Below are 21,595 nucleotides of genomic sequence, written 5' to 3'. Positions count from 1 at the left end.
TACCTGACTATCTAACGGCTACTACCTGACTATCTAACGGCTACTACCTGACTATCTAACGGCTACTACCTAACTATCTAACTGCTACTACCTACTATCTAACGGCTACTACCTAACTATCTAACGGCTACTACCTAACTATCTAACGGCTACTACCTAACTATCTACTACTAAGGCTACTACCTAACTATCTAACTACCTACTACCTACTATCTAACGGCTACTATCTAACGGCTACTACCTAACTATCTAACGTCTACTACCTGACTATCTAACGGCTACTACCTGACTATCTAACGTCTACTACCTGACTATCTAACGCTACTACCTCTACGCCTACTACCTAACTATCTAACGGCTACTACCTAACTATCTAACGGCTACTACCTGACTATCTAACGGCTACTACCTAACTATCTAACGGCTACTACCTGACTATCTAACGGCTACTACCTGACTATCTAACGGCTACTACCTGACTATCTAACGGCTACTACCTGACTATCTAACGGCTACTACCTGACTATCTAACGGCTACTACCTGACTATCTAACGGCTACTACCTAACTATCTAACGGCTACTACCTGACTATCTAACGGCTACTACCTAACTACCTAACGGCTACTACCTGACTATCTAACGGCTACTACCTGACTATCTAACGGCTACTACCTAACTATCTAACGGCTACTACCTGACTATCTAACGGCTACTACCTGACTATCTAACGGCTACTACCTGACTATCTAACGGCTACTATCTGACTATCTAACGGCTACTACCTGACTATCTAACGGCTACTACCTGACTATCTAACGGCTACTACCTAACTATCTAACGGCTACTACCTGACTATCTAACGGCTACTACCTGACTATCTAACGGCTACTACCTGACTATCTAACGGCTACTACCTAACTATCTAACGGCTACTACCTGACTATCTAACGGCTACTACCTGACTATCTAACGGCTACTACCTGACTATCTAACGGCTACTACCTGACTATCTAACTACTACCTAACTATCTAACTATCTAACGCTACTACCTGACTACCTAACGGCTACTACCGGCTACTACCTAACTATCTAACGGCTACTACCTAACGGCTACTACCTAACTATCTAACGTCTACTACCTAACTATCTAACGTCTACTACCTAACTATCTAACGGCTACTACCTAACTATCTAACGGCTACTACCTGACTATCTAACGGCTACTACCTGACTATCTAACGGCTACTACCTGACTATCTAACGGCTACTACCTGACTATCTAACGGCTACTACCTGACTATCTAACATCTACTACCTGACTATCTAACGCCTACTACCTGACTATCTAACGGCTACTACTATCTAACGGCTACTACCTAACTATCTAACTGCTACTACCTAACTATCTAACGGCTACTACCTAACTATCTAACGGCTACTACCTAACTATCTAACGGCTACTACCTAACTATCTAACGGCTACTACCGGACTATCTAACATCTACTACCTGACTATCTAACGTCTACTACCTGACTATCTAACGGCTACTACCTGACTATCTAACGGCTACTACCTGACTATCTAACGGCTACTACCTAACGTCTACTACCTGACTACCTAACGGCTACTACCTAACGGCTACTACCTAACTATCTAACGGCTACTACCTGACTATCTAACGGCTACTACCTGACTATCTAACGGCTACTACCTGACTATCTAACGGCTACTACCTGACTATCTAACGGCTACTACCTGACTATCTAACGGCTACTACCTGACTATCTAACGGCTACTACCTGACTATCTAACGGCTACTACCTGACTATCTAACGGCTACTACCTGACTATCTAACGCTACTCCCTAACTATCTAACGGCTACTACCTGACTATCTAACGGCTACTACCTGACTATCTAACGGCTACTACCTGACTATCTAACGGCTACTACCTAACGTCTACTACCTGACTACCTAACGGCTACTACCTAACGGCTACTACCTAACGGCTACTACGAAACTATCTAACGTCTACTACCTAACTATCTAACGTCTACTACCTAACTATCTAACGGCTACTACCTAACTATCTAACGTCTACTACCTAACTATCTAACGGCTACTACCTAACTATCTAACGGCTACTACCTGACTATCTAACGGCTACTACCTGACTATCTAACGGCTACTACCTGACTATCTAACATCTACTACCTGACTATCTAACGTCTACTACCTGACTATCTAACGTCTACTACCTGACTATCTAACGGCTACTACCTAACTATCTAACTGCTACTACCTAACTATCTAACGTCTACTACCTGACTATCTAACGTCTACTACCTGACTATCTAACGGCAACTACCTGACTATCTAACGGCTACTACCTAACTATCTAACGGCTACTACCTGACTATCTAACGGCTACTACCTGACTATCTAACGGCTACTACCTGACTACCTAACGGCTACTACCTAACTACCTAACGTCTACTACCTGACTACCTAACGGGTACTACCTAACGGCTACTACCTAACTATCTAACGGCTACTACCTAACTATCTAACTGCTACTACCTAACTATCTAACGGCTACTACCTAACGGCTACTACCTAACTATCTAACGGCTACTACCTGACTATCTAACATCTACTACCTGACTATCTAACGTCTACTACCTGACTATCTAACGGCTACTACCTAACTATCTAACGGCTAACTACCTAACTATCTAACGGCTACTACCTAACTATCTAACGGCTACTACCTAACTATCTAACGGCTACTACCTAACTATCTAACGGCTACTACCTAACGTCTACTACCTAACTATCTAACGTCTACTACCTAACGTCTACTACCTGACTATCTAACGGCTACTACCTGACTATCTAACGGCTACTACCTAACTATCTAACGCCTACTACCTAACGTCTACTACCTGACTACCTAACGGCTACTACCTAACTATCTAACGGCTACTACCTAACGGCTACTACCTAACGGCTACTACCTAACTATCTAACGGCTACTACCTAACTATCTAACGGCTACTACCTAACTATCTAACGGCTACTACCTAACTATCTAACGGCTACTACCTAACTATCTAACGGCTACTACCTGACTATCTAACGGCTACTACCTGACTATCTAACGGCTACTACCTGACTATCTAACGGCTACTACCTGACTATCTAACGGCTACTACCTAACTATCTAACGGCTACTACCTAACGTCTACTACCTAACTATCTAACGTCTACTACCTAACTATCTAACGTCTACTACCTGACTATCTAACGGCTACTACCTAACTATCTAACGTCTACTACCTGACTATCTAACGGCTACTACCTAACTATCTAACGTCTACTACCTAACTATCTAACTGCTACTACCTAACTATCTAACGGCTACTACCTAACTATCTAACGGCTACTAACTAACTATCTAACGGCTACTACCTAACGGCTACTACCTAACTACCTAACGTCTACTACCTGACTACCTAACGGGTACTACCTAACGGCTACTATCTAACGGCTACTACCTAACTATCTAACGGCTACTACCTAACTATCTAACGGCTACTACCTAACTATCTAACGGCTACTACCTAACTATCTAACGGCTACTACCTGACTATCTAACGGCTACTACCTGACTATCTAACGGCTACTACCTAACTATCTAACGGCTACTACCTGACTATCTAACGGCTACTACCTGACTATCTAACGGCTACTACCTGACTATCTAACGGCTACTATCTAACGGCTACTACCTAACTATCTAACGGCTACTACCTGACTATCTAACGGCTACTACCTGACTATCTAACGGCTACTACCTGACTATCTAACGGCTACTATCTAACGGCTACTACCTAACTATCTAACGGCTACTACCTAACTATCTAACGGCTACTACCTAACTATCTAACGGCTACTACCTGACTATCTAACGGCTACTACCTAACTGCCTACCTAACGGCTACTACCTGACTATCTAACGGCTACTACCTGACTATCTAACGGCTACTACCTAACGGCTACTACCTGACTATCTAACGGCTACTACCTGACTATCTAACGGCTACTACCTGACTATCTAACGGCTACTACCTGACTATCTAACGGCTACTACCTGACTATCTAACGGCTACTACCTGACTATCTAACGGCTACTACCTGACTATCTAACGGCTACTACCTGACTATCTAACGGCTACTACCTGACTATCTAACGGCTACTACCTGACTATCTAACGGCTACTACCTGACTATCTAACGGCTACTACCTGACTATCTAACGGCTACTACCTGACTATCTAACGGCTACTACCTAACTATCTAACGGCTACTCCCTGACTATCTAACGGCTACTACCTGACTATCTAACGGCTACTACCTGACTATCTAACGGCTACTACCTGACTATCTAACGGCTACTACCTGACTATCTAACGGCTACTACCTAACGGCTACTACCTAACTACCTAACGTCTACTACCTGACTACCTAACGGCTACTACCTAACGGCTACTACCTAACTATCTAACGGCTACTACCTAACGGCTACTACCTAACTATCTAACGTCTACTACCTAACTATCTAACGTCTACTACCTAACTATCTAACGGCTACTACCTGACTATCTAACGGCTACTACCTGACTATCTAACGGCTACTACCTGACTATCTAACGGCTACTACCTGACTATCTAACGGCTACTACCTGACTATCTAACGGCTACTACCTGACTATCTAACATCTACTACCTGACTATCTAACGTCTACTACCTGACTATCTAACGTCTACTACCTAACTATCTAACGGCTACTACCTAACTATCTAACTGCTACTACCTAACTATCTAACGGCTACTACCTAACTATCTAACGGCTACTACCTAACTATCTAACGGCTACTACCTAACTATCTAACGGCTACTACCGGACTATCTAACATCTACTACCTGACTATCTAACGTCTACTACCTGACTATCTAACGTCTACTACCTAACTATCTAACGTCTACTACCTAACTATCTAACGGCTACTACCTAACTATCTAACGGCTACTACCTAACTATCTAACGGCTACTACCTAACGTCTACTACCTAACTATCTAACGTCTACTACCTAACGTCTACTACCTGACTATCTAACGGCTACTACCTGACTATCTAACGGCTACTACCTGACTATCTAACGGCTACTACCTAACTATCTAACGCCTACTACCTAACGTCTACTACCTGACTACCTAACGGCTACTACCTAACTATCTAACGGCTACTACCTAACGGCTACTACCTAACGGCTACTACCTAACTATCTAACGTCTACTACCTGACTATCTAACGGCTACTACCTAACTATCTAACGGCTACTACCTAACTATCTAACGGCTACTACCTGACTATCTAACGGCTACTACCTGACTATTTAACGGCTACTACCTGACTATCTAACGGCTACTACCTAACGGCTACTACCTAACTATCTAACGGCTACTACCTAACTATCTAACGGCTACTACCTAACGGCTACTACCTAACTATCTAACGTCTACTACCTAACTATCTAACGTCTACTACCTGACTATCTAACGGCTACTACCTAACTATCTAACGTCTACTACCTAACTATCTAACGGCTACTACCTAACTATCTAACGGCTACTACCTAACTATCTAACGGCTACTAACTAACTATCTAACGGCTACTACCTAACGGCTACTACCTAACTACCTAACGTCTACTACCTGACTACCTAACGGGTACTACCTAACGGCTACTACCTAACTATCTAACGGCTACTACCTAACTATCTAACGGCTACTACCTGACTATCTAACGGCTACTACCTAACGGCTACTACCTAACTACCTAACGGCTACTACCTGACTATCTAACGGCTACTACCTGACTATCTAACGGCTACTACCTAACTATCTAACGGCTACTACCTAACTATCTAACGGCTACTACCTAACTATCTAACGGCTACTACCTAACGGCTACTACCTAACTACCTAACGTCTACTACCTGACTACCTAACGGGTACTACCTAACGGCTACTACCTAACTATCTCATATGTATATACTGTACTCGATACCATCTACTGTATGCTGCTCTGTACCATCACTCATTCATATATCCTTATGTACATATTCCTTATCCCCTTACACTGTGTATAAGACAGTAGTTTTGGAATTGTTAGTTAGATTACTTGTTGGTTATCACTGCATTGTCGGAACTAGAAGCACAAGCATTTCGCTACACTCGCATTAACATCTGCTAACCATGTGTATGTGACAAATAAAATTTGATTTGATTTGATTTATCTAACGGCTACTATCTAACGGCTACTACCTGACTATCTAACGGCTACTACCTAACTATCTAACGGCTACTCCCTAACTATCTAACGGCTACTACCTGACTATCTAACGGCTACTACCTGACTATCTAACGGCTACTACCTGACTATCTAACGGCTACTACCTGACTATCTAACGGCTACTACCTGACTATCTAACGGCTACTACCTAACGGCTACTATCTAACTACCTAACGTCTACTACCTGACTACCTAACGGCTACTACCTAACGGCTACTACCCAACTACCTAACGGCTACTACCTAACGGCTACTACCTAACTATCTAACGTCTACTACCTAACTATCTAACGGCTACTACCTGACTATCTAACGGCTACTACCTGACTATCTAACGGCTACTACCTGACTATCTAACGGCTACTACCTGACTATCTAACGGCTACTACCTGACTATCTAACGGCTACTACCTGACTATCTAACATCTACTACCTGACTATCTAACGTCTACTACCTGACTATCTAACGTCTACTACCTGACTATCTAACGTCTACTACCTAACTATCTAACGGCTACTACCTAACTATCTAACTGCTACTACCTAACTATCTAACGGCTACTACCTAACTATCTAACGGCTACTACCTAACTATCTAACGGCTACTACCTAACGGCTACTACCGGACTATCTAACATCTACTACCTGACTATCTAACGTCTACTACCTGACTATCTAACGTCTACTACCTGACTATCTAACGTCTACTACCTGACTATCTAACGTCTACTACCTAACTATCTAACGGCTACTACCTAACTATCTAACGGCTACTACCTAACGGCTACTACCTAACGGCTACTACCTAACGTCTACTACCTAACTATCTAACGTCTACTACCTAACGTCTACTACCTGACTATCTAACGGCTACTACCTGACTATCTAACGGCTACTACCTGACTATCTAACGGCTACTACCTAACTATCTAACGCCTACTACCTAACGTCTACTACCTGACTACCTAACGGCTACTACCTAACTATCTAACGGCTACTACCTAACGGCTACTACCTAACTATCTAACGTCTACTACCTGACTATCTAACGGCTACTACCTAACTATCTAACGGCTACTACCTAACTATCTAACGGCTACTACCTAACTATCTAACGGCTACTACCTGACTATTTAACGGCTACTACCTGACTATCTAACGGCTACTACCTAACTATCTAACGGCTACTACCTAACTATCTAACGGCTACTACCTAACTATCTAACGGCTACTACCTAACGGCTACTACCTAACTATCTAACGTCTACTACCTAACTATCTAACGTCTACTACCTGACTATCTAACGGCTACTACCTAACTATCTAACGTCTACTACCTAACTATCTAACGGCTACTACCTAACTATCTAACGGCTACTACCTAACTATCTAACGGCTACTAACTAACTATCTAACGGCTACTACCTAACGGCTACTACCTAACTACCTAACGTCTACTACCTGACTACCTAACGGGTACTACCTAACGGCTACTACCTAACTATCTAACGGCTACTACCTGACTATCTAACGGCTACTACCTAACGGCTACTACCTAACTACCTAACGGCTACTACCTGACTATCTAACGGCTACTACCTAACTATCTAACGGCTACTACCTAACTATCTAACGGCTACTAACTAACTATCTAACGGCTACTACCTAACGGCTACTACCTAACTACCTAACGTCTACTACCTGACTACCTAACGGGTACTACCTAACGGCTACTACCTAACTATCTCATATGTATATACTGTACTCGATACCATCTACTGTATGCTGCTCTGTACCATCACTCATTCATATATCCTTATGTACATATTCCTTATCCCCTTACACTGTGTATAAGACAGTAGTTTTGGAATTGTTAGTTAGATTACTTGTTGGTTATCACTGCATTGTCGGAACTAGAAGCACAAGCATTTCGCTACACTCGCATTAACATCTGCTAACCATGTGTATGTGACAAATAAAATTTGATTTGATTTGATTTATCTAACGGCTACTATCTAACGGCTACTACCTAACTATCTAACGGCTAATACCTAACTATCTAACGGCTACTACCTAACTATCTAACGGCTACTACCTAACGGCTACTACCTAACTACCTAACGGCTACTACCTGACTATCTAACGGCTACTACCTGACTATCTAACGGCTACTACCTGACTATCTAACGGCTACTACCTGACTATCTAACGGCTACTACCTGACTATCTAACGGCTACTACCTGACTATCTAACGGCTACTACCTGACTATCTAACGGCTACTACCTAACTATCTAACGGCTACTCCCTAACTATCTAACGGCTACTACCTAACTATCTAACGGCTACTACCTGACTATCTAACGGCTACTACCTGACTATCTAACGGCTACTACCTGACTATCTAACGGCTACTACCTAACTATCTAACGGCTACTACCTGACTATCTAACGGCTACTACCTAACTATCTAACGGCTACTACCTGACTATCTAACGGCTACTACCTAACTATCTAACGGCTACTACCTAACTATCTAACGGCTACTACCTAACTATCTAACGGCTTCTACCTAACTATCTAACATTACTACCTAACTATCTAACGGCTACTACCTAACTATCTAACGGCTACTACCTAACTATCTAACGGCTACTATTTTCCGGCTATATTTTCCGTTCCATCCTAATGGAAACATTGTTTTTTTGTGTTTTTTTCTTGAAATAGAAACATCATAATATTAAATCAAATTAATTAATCAAGTCAAAAGTTTGGACATAGCTACTCATTCCAGGATTTTTATTGACAGTCAGAGGACGTTTATTTGTTTGCTGAGTTTATCTAACCGCTGGTATGTAACCGCTGGTATGTAACCGCTAGTATGTAACCGCTGGTATGTAACCGCTGGTATGTAACCGCTGGTATGTAACCGCTGGTATCTAACCGCTGGTATCTAACCGCTGGTATCTAACCGCTGGTATCTAACCGCTGGTATGTAACCGCTGGTATGTAACCGCTGGTATGTAACCGCTGGTATGTAACTGTACATCATCATACTGTATACATGGAAAAAGGGCCTTCTGCCACCCCCATGGTGTGTGTGTGTGTGTGTGCGTGCGTCTGCATCCCTGCACGTCTTGGGACTCACCGGCACACTTGGTCTTGGCCCTCAGGGGAGGTCCAGGGGCCCCCGTTCCTCCGTCCAGGGGGCGGGTGAGCAGAACGCTGATCTCGTACTCCGTGTCAGGGTCCAGGTGGCCGATCTTGTGCGTGGTCTTGTCCACGGGCTGGTTGTCAATGAGGCTGCCCGCCACTGTGCGGTACTCTACCTCCCGCTCCACGATGGGCCCGTCGCCGTTGATGGAGTTGGCGTTGAGCTGGATCCACAGGTAGGTGGCGCCCACAGCGGTAAGCTGGGGCGGAGCGATGGGCACCGGGGGTTCTGGGAGACAAGAGGAAGAGATGAGAATTAGATAAGAAGTCTTAAATAGTCATTTCAATTGGTGGACAAATACTGTGAGATTACCTACCAAATGTTAATTATTTATAATATAATGATTATTTTATCCCCAGAGACACTTTATATTCATTCCCTAGGGGTTTTTATTCATATGGTCCAGGAACAGATATAACGTCAATATTATATTGCAAAATATCTGTTCTGTTTCTTGATGATTCATTCGGACTCATTTTGAATACAAGAGAGATGGCAAAAAGCTCTCCACTTATTTAGTTTGTCCTAAACTATAACACGAGAGATGTAATGTTTTGTACATTTTGACATTCGAGGACCAAAACATCTTACCTTCCAGAAGAGTATATATAAACCTGCAGTCAACGTAGAGAAACACTAAAACTATGCAAATACTACAGGTTCACTCTGCAAACAGAGCAGAACAGAGAGAATTCTCAATTACACCCAACGTGAATCTGCAGAGAAATAGAATGCGTGTTCGCATGATATCGGCGGCTTAAATCTTAAGTAGGAGCAATTAAGTGATTGTGGTGGCGGTGCCTCACACAAAGCCGTGAGTTCCGGGCTGAGGTGGAGAGCACGGTGAAAAAAGGGGAGATCCGAACCGAGGTAATGAGTTAAACCAATTAATTTCCTGACCTTCGCCGGTAGAACAGCCAACCTGAATCCATTACTCATCACTCCCACTGGTCCTGCTCTCTTTCTCCTGGTGACCCATTTCAACAATCTCCCTCTCCTCTACCCAGCGCTCTCTGTCGTCCTGAAGAGACCTCTGAGGAGGATCCATTGTACCAAAGTCAGTCGATCGTGTTCAATCGCCAACAATAAGACAATGAGCCAATTCCTGTCCATTGTGAGGGTGAATGTTTTTGCTCTACCGGGGTGTTTTCAGTGCCGGGTCTAGGGAATGACTGACTCAACTTCCATGGACGTTGAGTCAACTCCCCCCCCCACACACACACACAGTGTGTGACTTAGCCTATAGTTAGTACTTACCCTGATGATAGCTTGTCCGACAGGCCAGTCAGGTGTCATGGTGAGACCAAGTCTTTTTTATTTGACCTTTATTGAACTAGGCAAGTCGGTTAAGTCTGGCTACTCAGACGCATTTACTACCTGACTAGATAAGACTTGGATATCAGTGACTAATGTAAAGATTTGATCTCAGAGAGACTGAACAGTTTAGTTATCCAGATTTCCTTGCCTATACCATTGTTCTTTATACAGGAAGTGCATATGAGGGGTGAGGACATACACCTTTAGTTTACTGAATATACAGTATATTAGGCTGTTGCTTTCATACAATACATCACGATTTAGAAAAACAGGACCTCGGAGCGCTTTGTCGCCCCTCGGAGGTCTGTGTACTTCACACACACACCATGGCCTCTGATATCGATTGGAACCAGTGAGAACACCAATTACTGGTTAAGTAATGGCTCATATGTCTTCCTGTCAGCCTGGCCTCATAACGTGTGACTTTTCCGTGAGATGGAAAAGACAGAATGTCTTCCCAGGGGCTGTATGTATCAAGCATCTCACAATACTAGTGCTGATCTAGGACCATCTGTAACTTTTAGATTGAAATGAATGAGATGGACAAGGGGACTTGATCCTAGATCTTCAGTGCTACTATGAGACGCTGTGTGAAATACGGCCCTAGATCTCTGTCTGTAATGTGCCCACTGGGGTTGACGTCTGACTCTGGACTGTGTTTTATAGACTTCAGATATATTATACACACTGGAGTCAATGGAAGTGTCATTATTGGAAACCCTCCGAGTAAACTAGGTAACAATGTGGAGCTACTGAAAATAGTTCTGTGTTATTGTTGTGGGTCGTGTGGTGGCATCGGTCAAGCTAAATTCTCTCTCGCTCTCCCTCTTGATACCCTCCCCCCTCTCTCCCATTCTCTTCCCTCTCACTAGATGCTGTCTGCTCCGTGGCCCCAGGAGTTACCCAGTAGTCTCAGGGCCGCTCTCACAGCATGTGCCAGACCGGACAGACGTCATGGCCGCCCACTTGTTGACCCTCCCTGCATCTCATACCCCTTCCTCTTCCCTTTTCCCTGTTTACACCACTCTATACGTTTCATACCTGCGTTTGCATAGTGTTTCTTTCCTTTCATTGAGCCTGCCTGGAATGCCAGCGGGGTTTGCACTTTAGGTACTATTGTGTTGGTCCCATTGCGGCAGTCACCAGACAAGCGCAGGTATTTTTACAAAGACAACACTTTTGAATACAGGTCTGTTACATTTAGACCAAGGGTAGCTAGGCAACTAGATTCAGCAGCGGGCCGATTTTTGTCGGAGCGAGTGGTTGGGGGCCAGAAAATGATTATAATCATTTCTACACTGCAAATTGTTCACAACTAAGACCAGAAAGAGATTGTATTTTAAAATAAAAATGATTTCATACCTTGATTACGCTTTTATTTTTGGGAATACTTAACAGATTTAGAAAATGTCAAAAAATTGCTGAATTCCTGGTGATTTTATAATCTTTCCACAACCATCACTTTAAAAAATAATTTCAACCCCTTGTATAGATGTACAATTCATTCTATTTTGATGATAGAGACCAACCACTCAGACAAAGGTTGTCTAGATGATTTAACCGTCTTTCTTTAGCAGTCAAGACAGCTGTCCTGATCCCTGGGGTACTGACTGATTTAACTGTTATCAGACGACAAACAGGTGGAGACTCGCATGCCAAATAAAAACCTCTTACTGTCTCTAGAAGCAGCGAGAGAGAACAGAGAGAGAGAGAGAACAGACAGAGAGAGAGAGAGAACACAGAGAGAGTGCGAGAGAACACAGAGAGAGTGCGAGAGAACACAGAGAGAGTGCGAGAGAACACAGAGAGAGAGTGCGAGAGAACACAGAGAGAGTGCGAGAGAACACAGAGAGAGTGCGAGAGAACACAGAGAGAGTGCGAGAGAACACAGAGAGAGTGCGAGAGAACACAGAGAGAGTGCGAGAGAGCACAGAGCGAGAGCACAGAGCGAGAGAACAGAGCGAGAGAACAGAGCGAGAGAACAGAGAGAGAACAGAGAGAGAACAGAGCGAGAGAACAGAGCGAGAGAACAGAGAGAGAGAACAGAGCGAGAGAACAGAGCGAGAGAACAGAGCGAGAGAACAGTTTGAGAGAACAGAGCGAGAGAACAGAGCGAGAGAACAGAGCGAGAGAACAGAGCGAGAGAACAGAGAGAGAGAACAGAGAGAGAGAACAGAGAGAGAGAACAGAGAGAGAGAACAGAGAGAGAGAACAGAGAGAGAGAACAGAGCGAGAGACCAGAGAGAGAGAACAGAGAGAGAGAACAGAGAGAGAGAACAGAGAGAGAGAACAGAGAGAGAGCACGATGCCACCTCATCGTCAGCTCAGATTAACTTTGAGATGAAGTGACAGTTCAATCTGGCTGTGCGGTAGAGTTAGACGGCGGGGCTTGTAAGGTGTTCTAGCAGTCTCCATTTCCTCTAAGCCGATACCACATCATCTCTGACATTTTGTTTGGGTTGGGGGAAGAAAGAAAGAGATAAATAAGATATCAGGTCCTTCAACAGCTTCGGGAGGGCCAGGCAATCGATCCTTCGAGGCCACTGACGCGTAGCAGAATGGGAAAACAAAAGGTTGGAGCCACTGACGGGTGCCGTGTACTGACGGGTGCCGTGTGATGTGTCAGGCCTCACTCCCTTTCACCTCCACGTGGGTATCGACCATCAGTAATGACTAAACAGCATAATGCGCTGGGGCTGACATTACAGACAACACCAATCTGTGTGGTGAGAGGATTTGTTTTCTTTCAAACACTGAGCATTTGATTGAGTCTGCACTTTTGGGACTATCCTACTGGCTCCATTGGGCCAGGCAAGCGTAATCAATTGCAGCTGAAGTATAAACAAAACAAATAGTATTTGAGTCGAATTCTGGAGGAGTGATATCCCCATCATCACCACGTTGCCCAACAAATAAAAGGACTTCATCCATAATTACAGTTGAACTACAAGTCCCACTTTACAGTTGAACTACAAGTCCCACTTTACAGTTGAACTACAAGTCCCACTTTACAGTTGAACTACAAGTCCCACTTTACAGTTGAACTACAAGTCCCACTTTACAGTTGAACTATAAGTCCCACTTGCTCAACAACCTAGAGGTCATAAAAGAGTGCCCCTTGTTCAAAGAGCCTGCTCGCGGCAGCAAGCAAGTCTACGTGTGGTCGCCATGTGGTTGGTGGTGGCGCTCAGCTGTCGCTGCGGCGCTGGATGGCTGCATGTAGCCATAACTGCTGAGTCAGCAAGCAGCGAGCCGTGTGGACTGGAGAGGCACTATGAAACTAAAAGCAGCTGTGACTTTATATAGCACCTGCTACTAGCCACACCCTCCCTAAACAGGCTATATATGAAGTGTTATTGGCTGGTCGGCTCCCATGCAACCCAACCCCTAAGCCCGCACGGTTCCCCAGATGACTGGTCCCTGTCCCATGGGCTGTGGAAGCTTATGTAAACTCCCCTTCTGGGTACCATTAGGATTGTGCTGAAATGATTAAGGTTTAATATTAATATATTCAAAAACAGGGTCAGAGAGACGTTGGATGTTCTGTGAGCACGCTTGTTGTTGCTAGTGTGGCAATGTGTAACCGACGTGAATTGGCTAGCTAGTTAGCGGGGTGTGCACTAACAGCGTTTCAAATCGGTGACGTCACTCGCTCTGAGACCTTGAAGTAGTTGTTCCCCCTGCTCTGCAAGGGCCGTGGCTTTTGTGGAGCGATGGGTAACGATGCTTCGTGGGAGGCATTTAAAAATATATATATATATATTTGACCCCTTTATCTCCCCAATTTTGTGGTATCCAATTGGTAGTAGTTAATCTTGTCTCATTGCTGCACCTCCCGTACGGACTCGGGAGAGGCGAAGGTCGAGAGCCATGCGTCCTCTGAAACAACCCAACCAAGCCTCACTGCTTCTTGACACAATGCACATCCAACCCGGAAGCCAGCCGCACCAATGTGTTGGAGGAAACACCATACTCCTGGCGACCTGGTCAGCGTGCACTGTGCCCGGCCCTCCACAGGAGTCGCTAGTGCGCGAGGAGACAAGGACATTCCTGCCGACCAAACCCTCCCTAACCCAGACGACGCTGGGCCAATTGAGCACCGCCACATGGAGCCTGGGCTCGAACCCAGAATCTCTGGTGGCACAGCTAGCACTGCGATGCAGTGCCTTAGACCACTGCACCACCCGGGAGGCAGTTGTTGATGTGTACAGAGAGTCCCTGGTTCACGCCCAGGTCGGGGCGAGGAGAGGGACGGAAGCTATACTGCTGCATTGATGCTGTTGACCCGGATCACTGGTTGCTGCGGAAAAGGAGGAGGTCAAAAGGGGGGTGAGTGTAACCGAAGTAAAATGGCCAGTTAGTTAGCGGGGTGTGCGCTAACAGCGTTTCAATCGGTGACGTCACTTGCTCTGAGACCTTGAAGTAGTTGTTCCCCCTACTCTGCAAGGGCCACGGCTTTTGTGGAGCGATGGGTAACGATGCTTCGTGGGTGGCTGTTGTCAATGTGTGCAGAGGGTCCCTAGTTCGAGCCCAGGTAGGGGCAAGGAGAGGGACGGAAGCTATACTGTTACACATGGTACGCTAATAAGCCTGTGAGATTCACAAACAGTAGTTATAACTCCAGGCAATGATAGTGCTTCTAAATGGTGCAATATGGAGGTCAGGTCTGTTCAGAAAGGGAGCTTTTGTTCATTCTAGGGGTGCAGTGTATGCCTAAGCTACTGATACAGGCACATTAGGTATGGCTAAGGCACAGTGTTCTGAGATGGATGCCAAGCCCTCCCTTGTGACCTAGCTGGCCAAGCTCTGACAAAGAGGTCATCTAAAGAGACTCAATACCTTGAACTACATCCAAAGTCAGAGCAAAAAGTGACATTCAATGCAAACAAAAAGTAAAAGGATCAATGTCCAAAACCGAAAGTGCAAATCTAAACCATTCTCTAAAGGGTTAACATTTTTTTATTTTACCTTTATTTAACTAGGCAAGTCAGTTAAAAACAAATTCTTATTTTCAATGACGGCCTAGGAACAGTGGGTTAACTGCCTGTTCAGGGGCAGAACGACAGATTTGTACCTTGTCAGCTCGGGGGTTTGAACTTGCAGCCTTACTAGTCCAATGCTCTAACCACTAGGCTACCCTGCTGCCCCGCAACATACACCTGTGCAGTAGGTAGCGTTCCAGGTGAATAATATATCATCTAACTGGCAGTAGTGGTATAGTAATGTCCCTCTCTGGGACCTGTTGGGCCATGTGGGGGTTAAACTGTACAACATGAATCATTTAGAACCCCAGCCATTCTTCTACATGCCTCAGGTCAGCCTATATGACCACAGCAGGGTTAAAGGCCCAGTGCAGTCAACATTCAGTTTTCCCTGTGTTTAATATCATATTGTACAACAGCTGATGAAACCAACACTGTAGAAGTGTGAAAACATTTCATCAGTGTTGTTTCCTGATAGTTACTGGTTGAAAATACAATCTACAGAGGACCTTCTAATCAGCAGGTTTGTATGGGCAGGAGTGTCGGATTTCCATGGTGACATCACCATGCGGTAATTTGGTTACTAGACCAACGGCAAAGAGAGTTACAAACCTCTCTGCCAATAACAGCTCGTTTTCAGTTTCCCTTCCTACTCAAACCACTCCCAGACAGTCCTAGCTAAATTCTTGCTTGGGAAATGGTGTTTTGGTAAAAAGCTATTTTTGCCCATTTGAATGAAAATCTATTATAGTAAGGTACTTAATTGTTGCCTAAAAACGGCTGCATTGGGACTTTAAAGACCGTTCTTGGGTCAGTATCCCTGGTACTAGACCTGGGATCAGCCCCCGGCCCTGACCCCGTCCATAGATCTGGGATCAGCTCCCCCCCATCGATCTGGGATCAGCCCACCCCCTGTAGATATGGGATCAGCCCGCCCCCCCCCTCTTGTAGATATGGGATCAGCCCCCCGCCCCTGTAGATATGGGATCAGCCCCCTCCATATAATCCTATTCATTATGATCTAAAAGGCTAAACTGATCCTATATCAGCACTCCTACTCTGACTGTGTGAAAACAGGACCAGTAGGGTCACCAACTCAGAGAAGAGCTGTGCACTCTGCTGACAAAGCCACCACACGTCTTCACTAGACGAAACACTGCCTCATAAATTGGATGGAATAAAACAAGTGGTAAAAACGAGCCACAGCAGAGTCGGTGTTGGCAAATTCATAAAAATGATGTGAATATGAAAAGTTTCCGAAATTAAATATTAGATCAGTGAGAGGGGGACAAACGGCCGGGATGAAAAAATGTAGACAACTCAATTGAAAAGGGAACTGGTTGTTGCTGTTATAATACATCCCCAATCAGGGAAGTGAGAAGAACGGGAGTCTTTGGTAACGGCGTTTAAAATAATGAAGCATAATTTGACATGGTAAAAGAGGCAGCCGTCGTACATCGTTCCTCTACACAACCAAGTGGAGGGGGATTTACTATGGCAACCAACACGCCAGGGATCATTTGCATCGACATGTCTGACAAACTCAGAGGCCAGTTTATTAGGTACACCCATCTAGTACCGGGTCGGACCTCCCCTTTGCCTCCAGAATAGCCTGAATTCTTCGGGGCATGGAAACGTTGCTCAATTGTTATCAAGGGACCAATCAAGGGAGCTAACGTGTGCCAGGAAAACATTCCCCACACCATTACCAGGCAGGATGGGTATATAGACTCATGCTGCTCACGCCAAATGTCTCTGCCATCAGCATGACGCAACAGGAACCGGGATTTGCCGGACCAGGCAATGGTTTTCCAATCCTCAATTCTCCAGTGTTGATGATAGTGTACCCACTGGAGCCACTTCTTGTTTTTAGCTGATACGAGTGGAACCTAGTGTGGTTGTTTGCTGCAATAGCCCATTTGTGGAAAGGACTGACAAGTTGTGTTTCCCGAGAAGCCGTCCTCCACACCACTGTTGTACTGCACCATTATTTCACTGTTTGTGGCCTGCCTGTTAGCTTGCACGATTCTTGCCATTGTCCTTCGACCTTTCGTCAACAAGGTGTTTTTCCCCCTTCAGGACTGCCGCTGACTGGATGTTTTTTGTTTGTCGCGTCATTCTAGGTAAACCCTACACACGTCGTGCGAGAGGCACGTAGCTGTTTCTGAGATACTGGAAACGAAGCACCTGGCATGGATGATCACACCATGCTCAAAGTTGCTTAGGTCACTTGTTTTGCCCATCCTAACGTTCAATCGAACAGTAACTCAATGCCTCGATGCCTGTTTTATATAGTCTATAGGAGCGAACCATTTTCATGAACGGGGTGGTGTACCTAATAAACAGTACAACATGCACACACACACACACACACACACCTCCTCCTCCTCCTCCTCCTCCTCCGACACATTGTCAGTGAGAGCCGCTGCTGGCGCCTGCTGCACATAGAGACAGAGTGTGCTGGTGGAAACGCGCAGGTCTATTTGAGAGTGATTGACAGGTCTCTATCTGGCAGGCCAGGATTATAGCTATCCCTCACACTGAACTTCCTAAGAGAGACATTTAGAGTACAATAGAGGCCAATCACTAAGGCTGAACCTGAGCTATGGAGATTGGAGAGAGAGAGAGAGGCCCACTCTTGGCCTTGACATTGGAAATTATACAATAAAATGACAGACTTGTTTGTGACGGGTTGAAGAAATTAACTAAATTAAATATCTATTATAGTTGATTAAAAGTCCAAGTGAAATGTTATTTCATAACTCTTTCACTCTTAAATAGAGATACTGTATGCATAGGGATAACACTACCATGAACAGTATACTGTATGCATAGGGATAACACTACCAGTATACTGTATGCATAGTGATAACACTAACATGAACAGTATACTGTATGCATAGGGATAACACTACCAGTATACTGTATGCATAGGGATAACACTACCATGAACAGTATACTGTATGCATAGGGATAACACTACCATGAACAGTATACTGTATGCATAGGGATAACACTAACATGAACAGTATACTGTATGCATAGGGATAACACTACCATGAACAGTATACTGTATGCATAGGGATAACACTACCATGAACAGTATACTGTATGCATAGGGATAACACTAACATGAACAGTATACTGTATGCATAGGGATAGCACTAACATGAACAGTATACTGTATGCATAGGGATAACACTACCATGAACAGTATACTGTATGCATAGGGATAACACTACCATGAACAGTATACTGTATGCATAGGGATAACACTACCATGAACAGTATACTGTATGCATAGGGATAACACTACCATGAACAGTATACTGTATGCATAGGGATAACACTACCATGAACAGTATACTGTATGCATAGGGATAACACTACCATGAACAGTATACTGTATGCATAGGGATAACACTACCATGAACAGTATACTGTATGCATAGGGATAACACTAACATGAACAGTATACTGTATGCATAGGGATAACACTACCAGTATACTGTATGCATAGTGATAACACTAACATGAACAGTATACTGTATGCATAGGGATAACACTACCAGTATACTGTATGCATAGGGATAACACTACCATGAACAGTATACTGTATGCATAGGGATAACACTACCATGAACAGTATACTGTATGCATAGGGATAACACTACCATGAACAGTATACTGTATGCATAGGGATAACACTACCATGAACAGTATACTGTATGCATAGGGATAACACTACCATGAACAGTATACTGTATGCATAGGGATAACACTAACATGAACAGTATACTGTATGCATAGGGATAACACTACCATGAACAGTATACTGTATGCATAGGGATAATGAACTACTGTATGCATAGGGAACAGTATACTGTATGCATAGGGATAACACTACCATGAACAGTATACTGTATGCATAGGGATAACACTAACATGAACAGTATACTGTATGCATAGGGATAACACTAACATGAACAGTATACTGTATGCATAGGGATAGCACTAACATGAACAGTATACTGTATGCATAGGGATAACACTACCATGAACAGTATACTGTATGCATAGGGATAACACTACCATGAACAGTATACTGTATGCATAGGGATAACACTACCATGAACAGTATACTGTATGCATAGGGATAACACTACCATGAACAGTATACTGTATGCATAGGGATAACACTACCATGAACAGTATACTGTATGCATAGGGATAACACTACCATGAACAGTATACTGTATGCATAGGGATAACACTACCATGAACAGTATACTGTATGCATAGGGATAACACTACCACGAACAGTATACTGTATGCATAGGGATAACACTACCATGAACAGTATACTGTATGCATAGGGATAACACTACCATGAACAGTATACTGTATGCATAGGGATAACACTAACATGAACAGTATACTGTATGCATAGGGATAACACTACCATGAACAGTATACTGTACAGTAGTCCCTGACGTAGCACCTATTTGTGGCACCTAACTTTACCGGTCTTTTTGGCAAGTCAATATAGGAGGCACAAGCAGAACGTGACTTACGTTTGACGGTCAGGTCGGCATAACTGGACACGCCCACGCCCTTGTCTGAGTGGACGATGCAGCGGAAGCGTCCAGAGTCTCCCTTAGTGGTGTTCTCCACGTCAAACGTGGCGGTGTAGCGGCGGGAGTTCACCGGCTTGGTCTCTCTCATCGGGGCCCGTCTCCCTCCGATACCCTGGTAGGAAAATACACAGCAACACACAATCATGTAAATGTACAGTTGAAGTCGGAAGTTTACATACACCTTAGCCAACTACATTTAAACTCAGTTTTTCACAATTCCTGACATTTAATCATAGTAAAAGTTCCCTGTTTTAGGTCAGTTAGGATCACCACTTTATTAGAAGAATGTGAAATGTCAGAATAATAGTAGAGAGAATGATTTATTTCAGCTTTAATTTCTTTCATCACATTCCCAGTGGGTCAGAAGTTTACATACACTCAATTAGTATTTGGTAGCATTGCCTTTACATTGTTTAACTTGGGTCAAAGGTTTCAGGTAGCCTTCCACAAGCTTCCCACAATACCTTAGGTGAATTTTGGCCCATTCCTCCTGACAGAGCTGGTGTAACTGAGTCAGGTGTGCAGGCCTCCTTGCTTGCACACGCTTTATCAGTTCTGCCCACAAATTGTCTATAGGATTGAGGTCAGGACATTGTGATGGCCACTCCAATACATTTACTTTGTTGTCCTTAAGCCATAACTTTGGAAGTATGCTTGGGGTCATTGTCCATTTGGAAGACCCATTTGCAACCAAGCTTTAATTTCCCAACTGATGTCTTGAGATGTTACTTCAATATATCCACATACTTTTCCCCCCTTCATGATGCCATCTATTTTGTGAAGTGCACCAGTCCCTCCTGCAGCAAAGCACCCTCACAAAATGATGCTGCCACCCCCATGCTTCATGGTTGGGATGGTGTTCTTCGGCTTGCAAGCCTCCCCATTTTTCCTCCAAACATAACGATGGTCATTATGGCCAAACAGTTCTATTTTTGTTTCATCAGACATTTCTCCAAAAAGTATGATCTTTGTCCCCATGTACAGTTGCAAACCGTAGTCTGGCTATTTTTATGGCAGTTTGGA

General features: G+C 44.1%; 1 protein-coding gene across 10 annotated transcripts in view; it reads right to left on the bottom strand.

The window, feature by feature from the left end:
- Positions 1–21,595, bottom strand: part of LOC115123979 (receptor-type tyrosine-protein phosphatase mu-like) — a 399,895-nt gene that overhangs the window by 240,402 nt on the left and 137,898 nt on the right. For all 10 annotated transcript variants that reach the window (XM_065006960.1, XM_065006962.1, XM_065006965.1 and 7 more), the window contains exons 6-7: positions 20,510–20,684; positions 9,571–9,864 (exon numbers count right to left, since the gene is read on the bottom strand). In XM_065006960.1, the coding sequence (XP_064863032.1) occupies positions 9,571–9,864; positions 20,510–20,684 (469 nt within the window). The remainder of the gene's footprint in view (positions 1–9,570; positions 9,865–20,509; positions 20,685–21,595) is intronic.

This window comes from Oncorhynchus nerka, linkage group LG22 (genome assembly GCF_034236695.1).
Source record: "Oncorhynchus nerka isolate Pitt River linkage group LG22, Oner_Uvic_2.0, whole genome shotgun sequence".
In the NCBI taxonomy this organism is placed as follows: domain Eukaryota; kingdom Metazoa; phylum Chordata; class Actinopteri; order Salmoniformes; family Salmonidae; genus Oncorhynchus; species Oncorhynchus nerka.
Note: the sequence above shows the minus strand (reverse complement) of the source record. Positions and strands in the feature narration are given on the sequence as shown.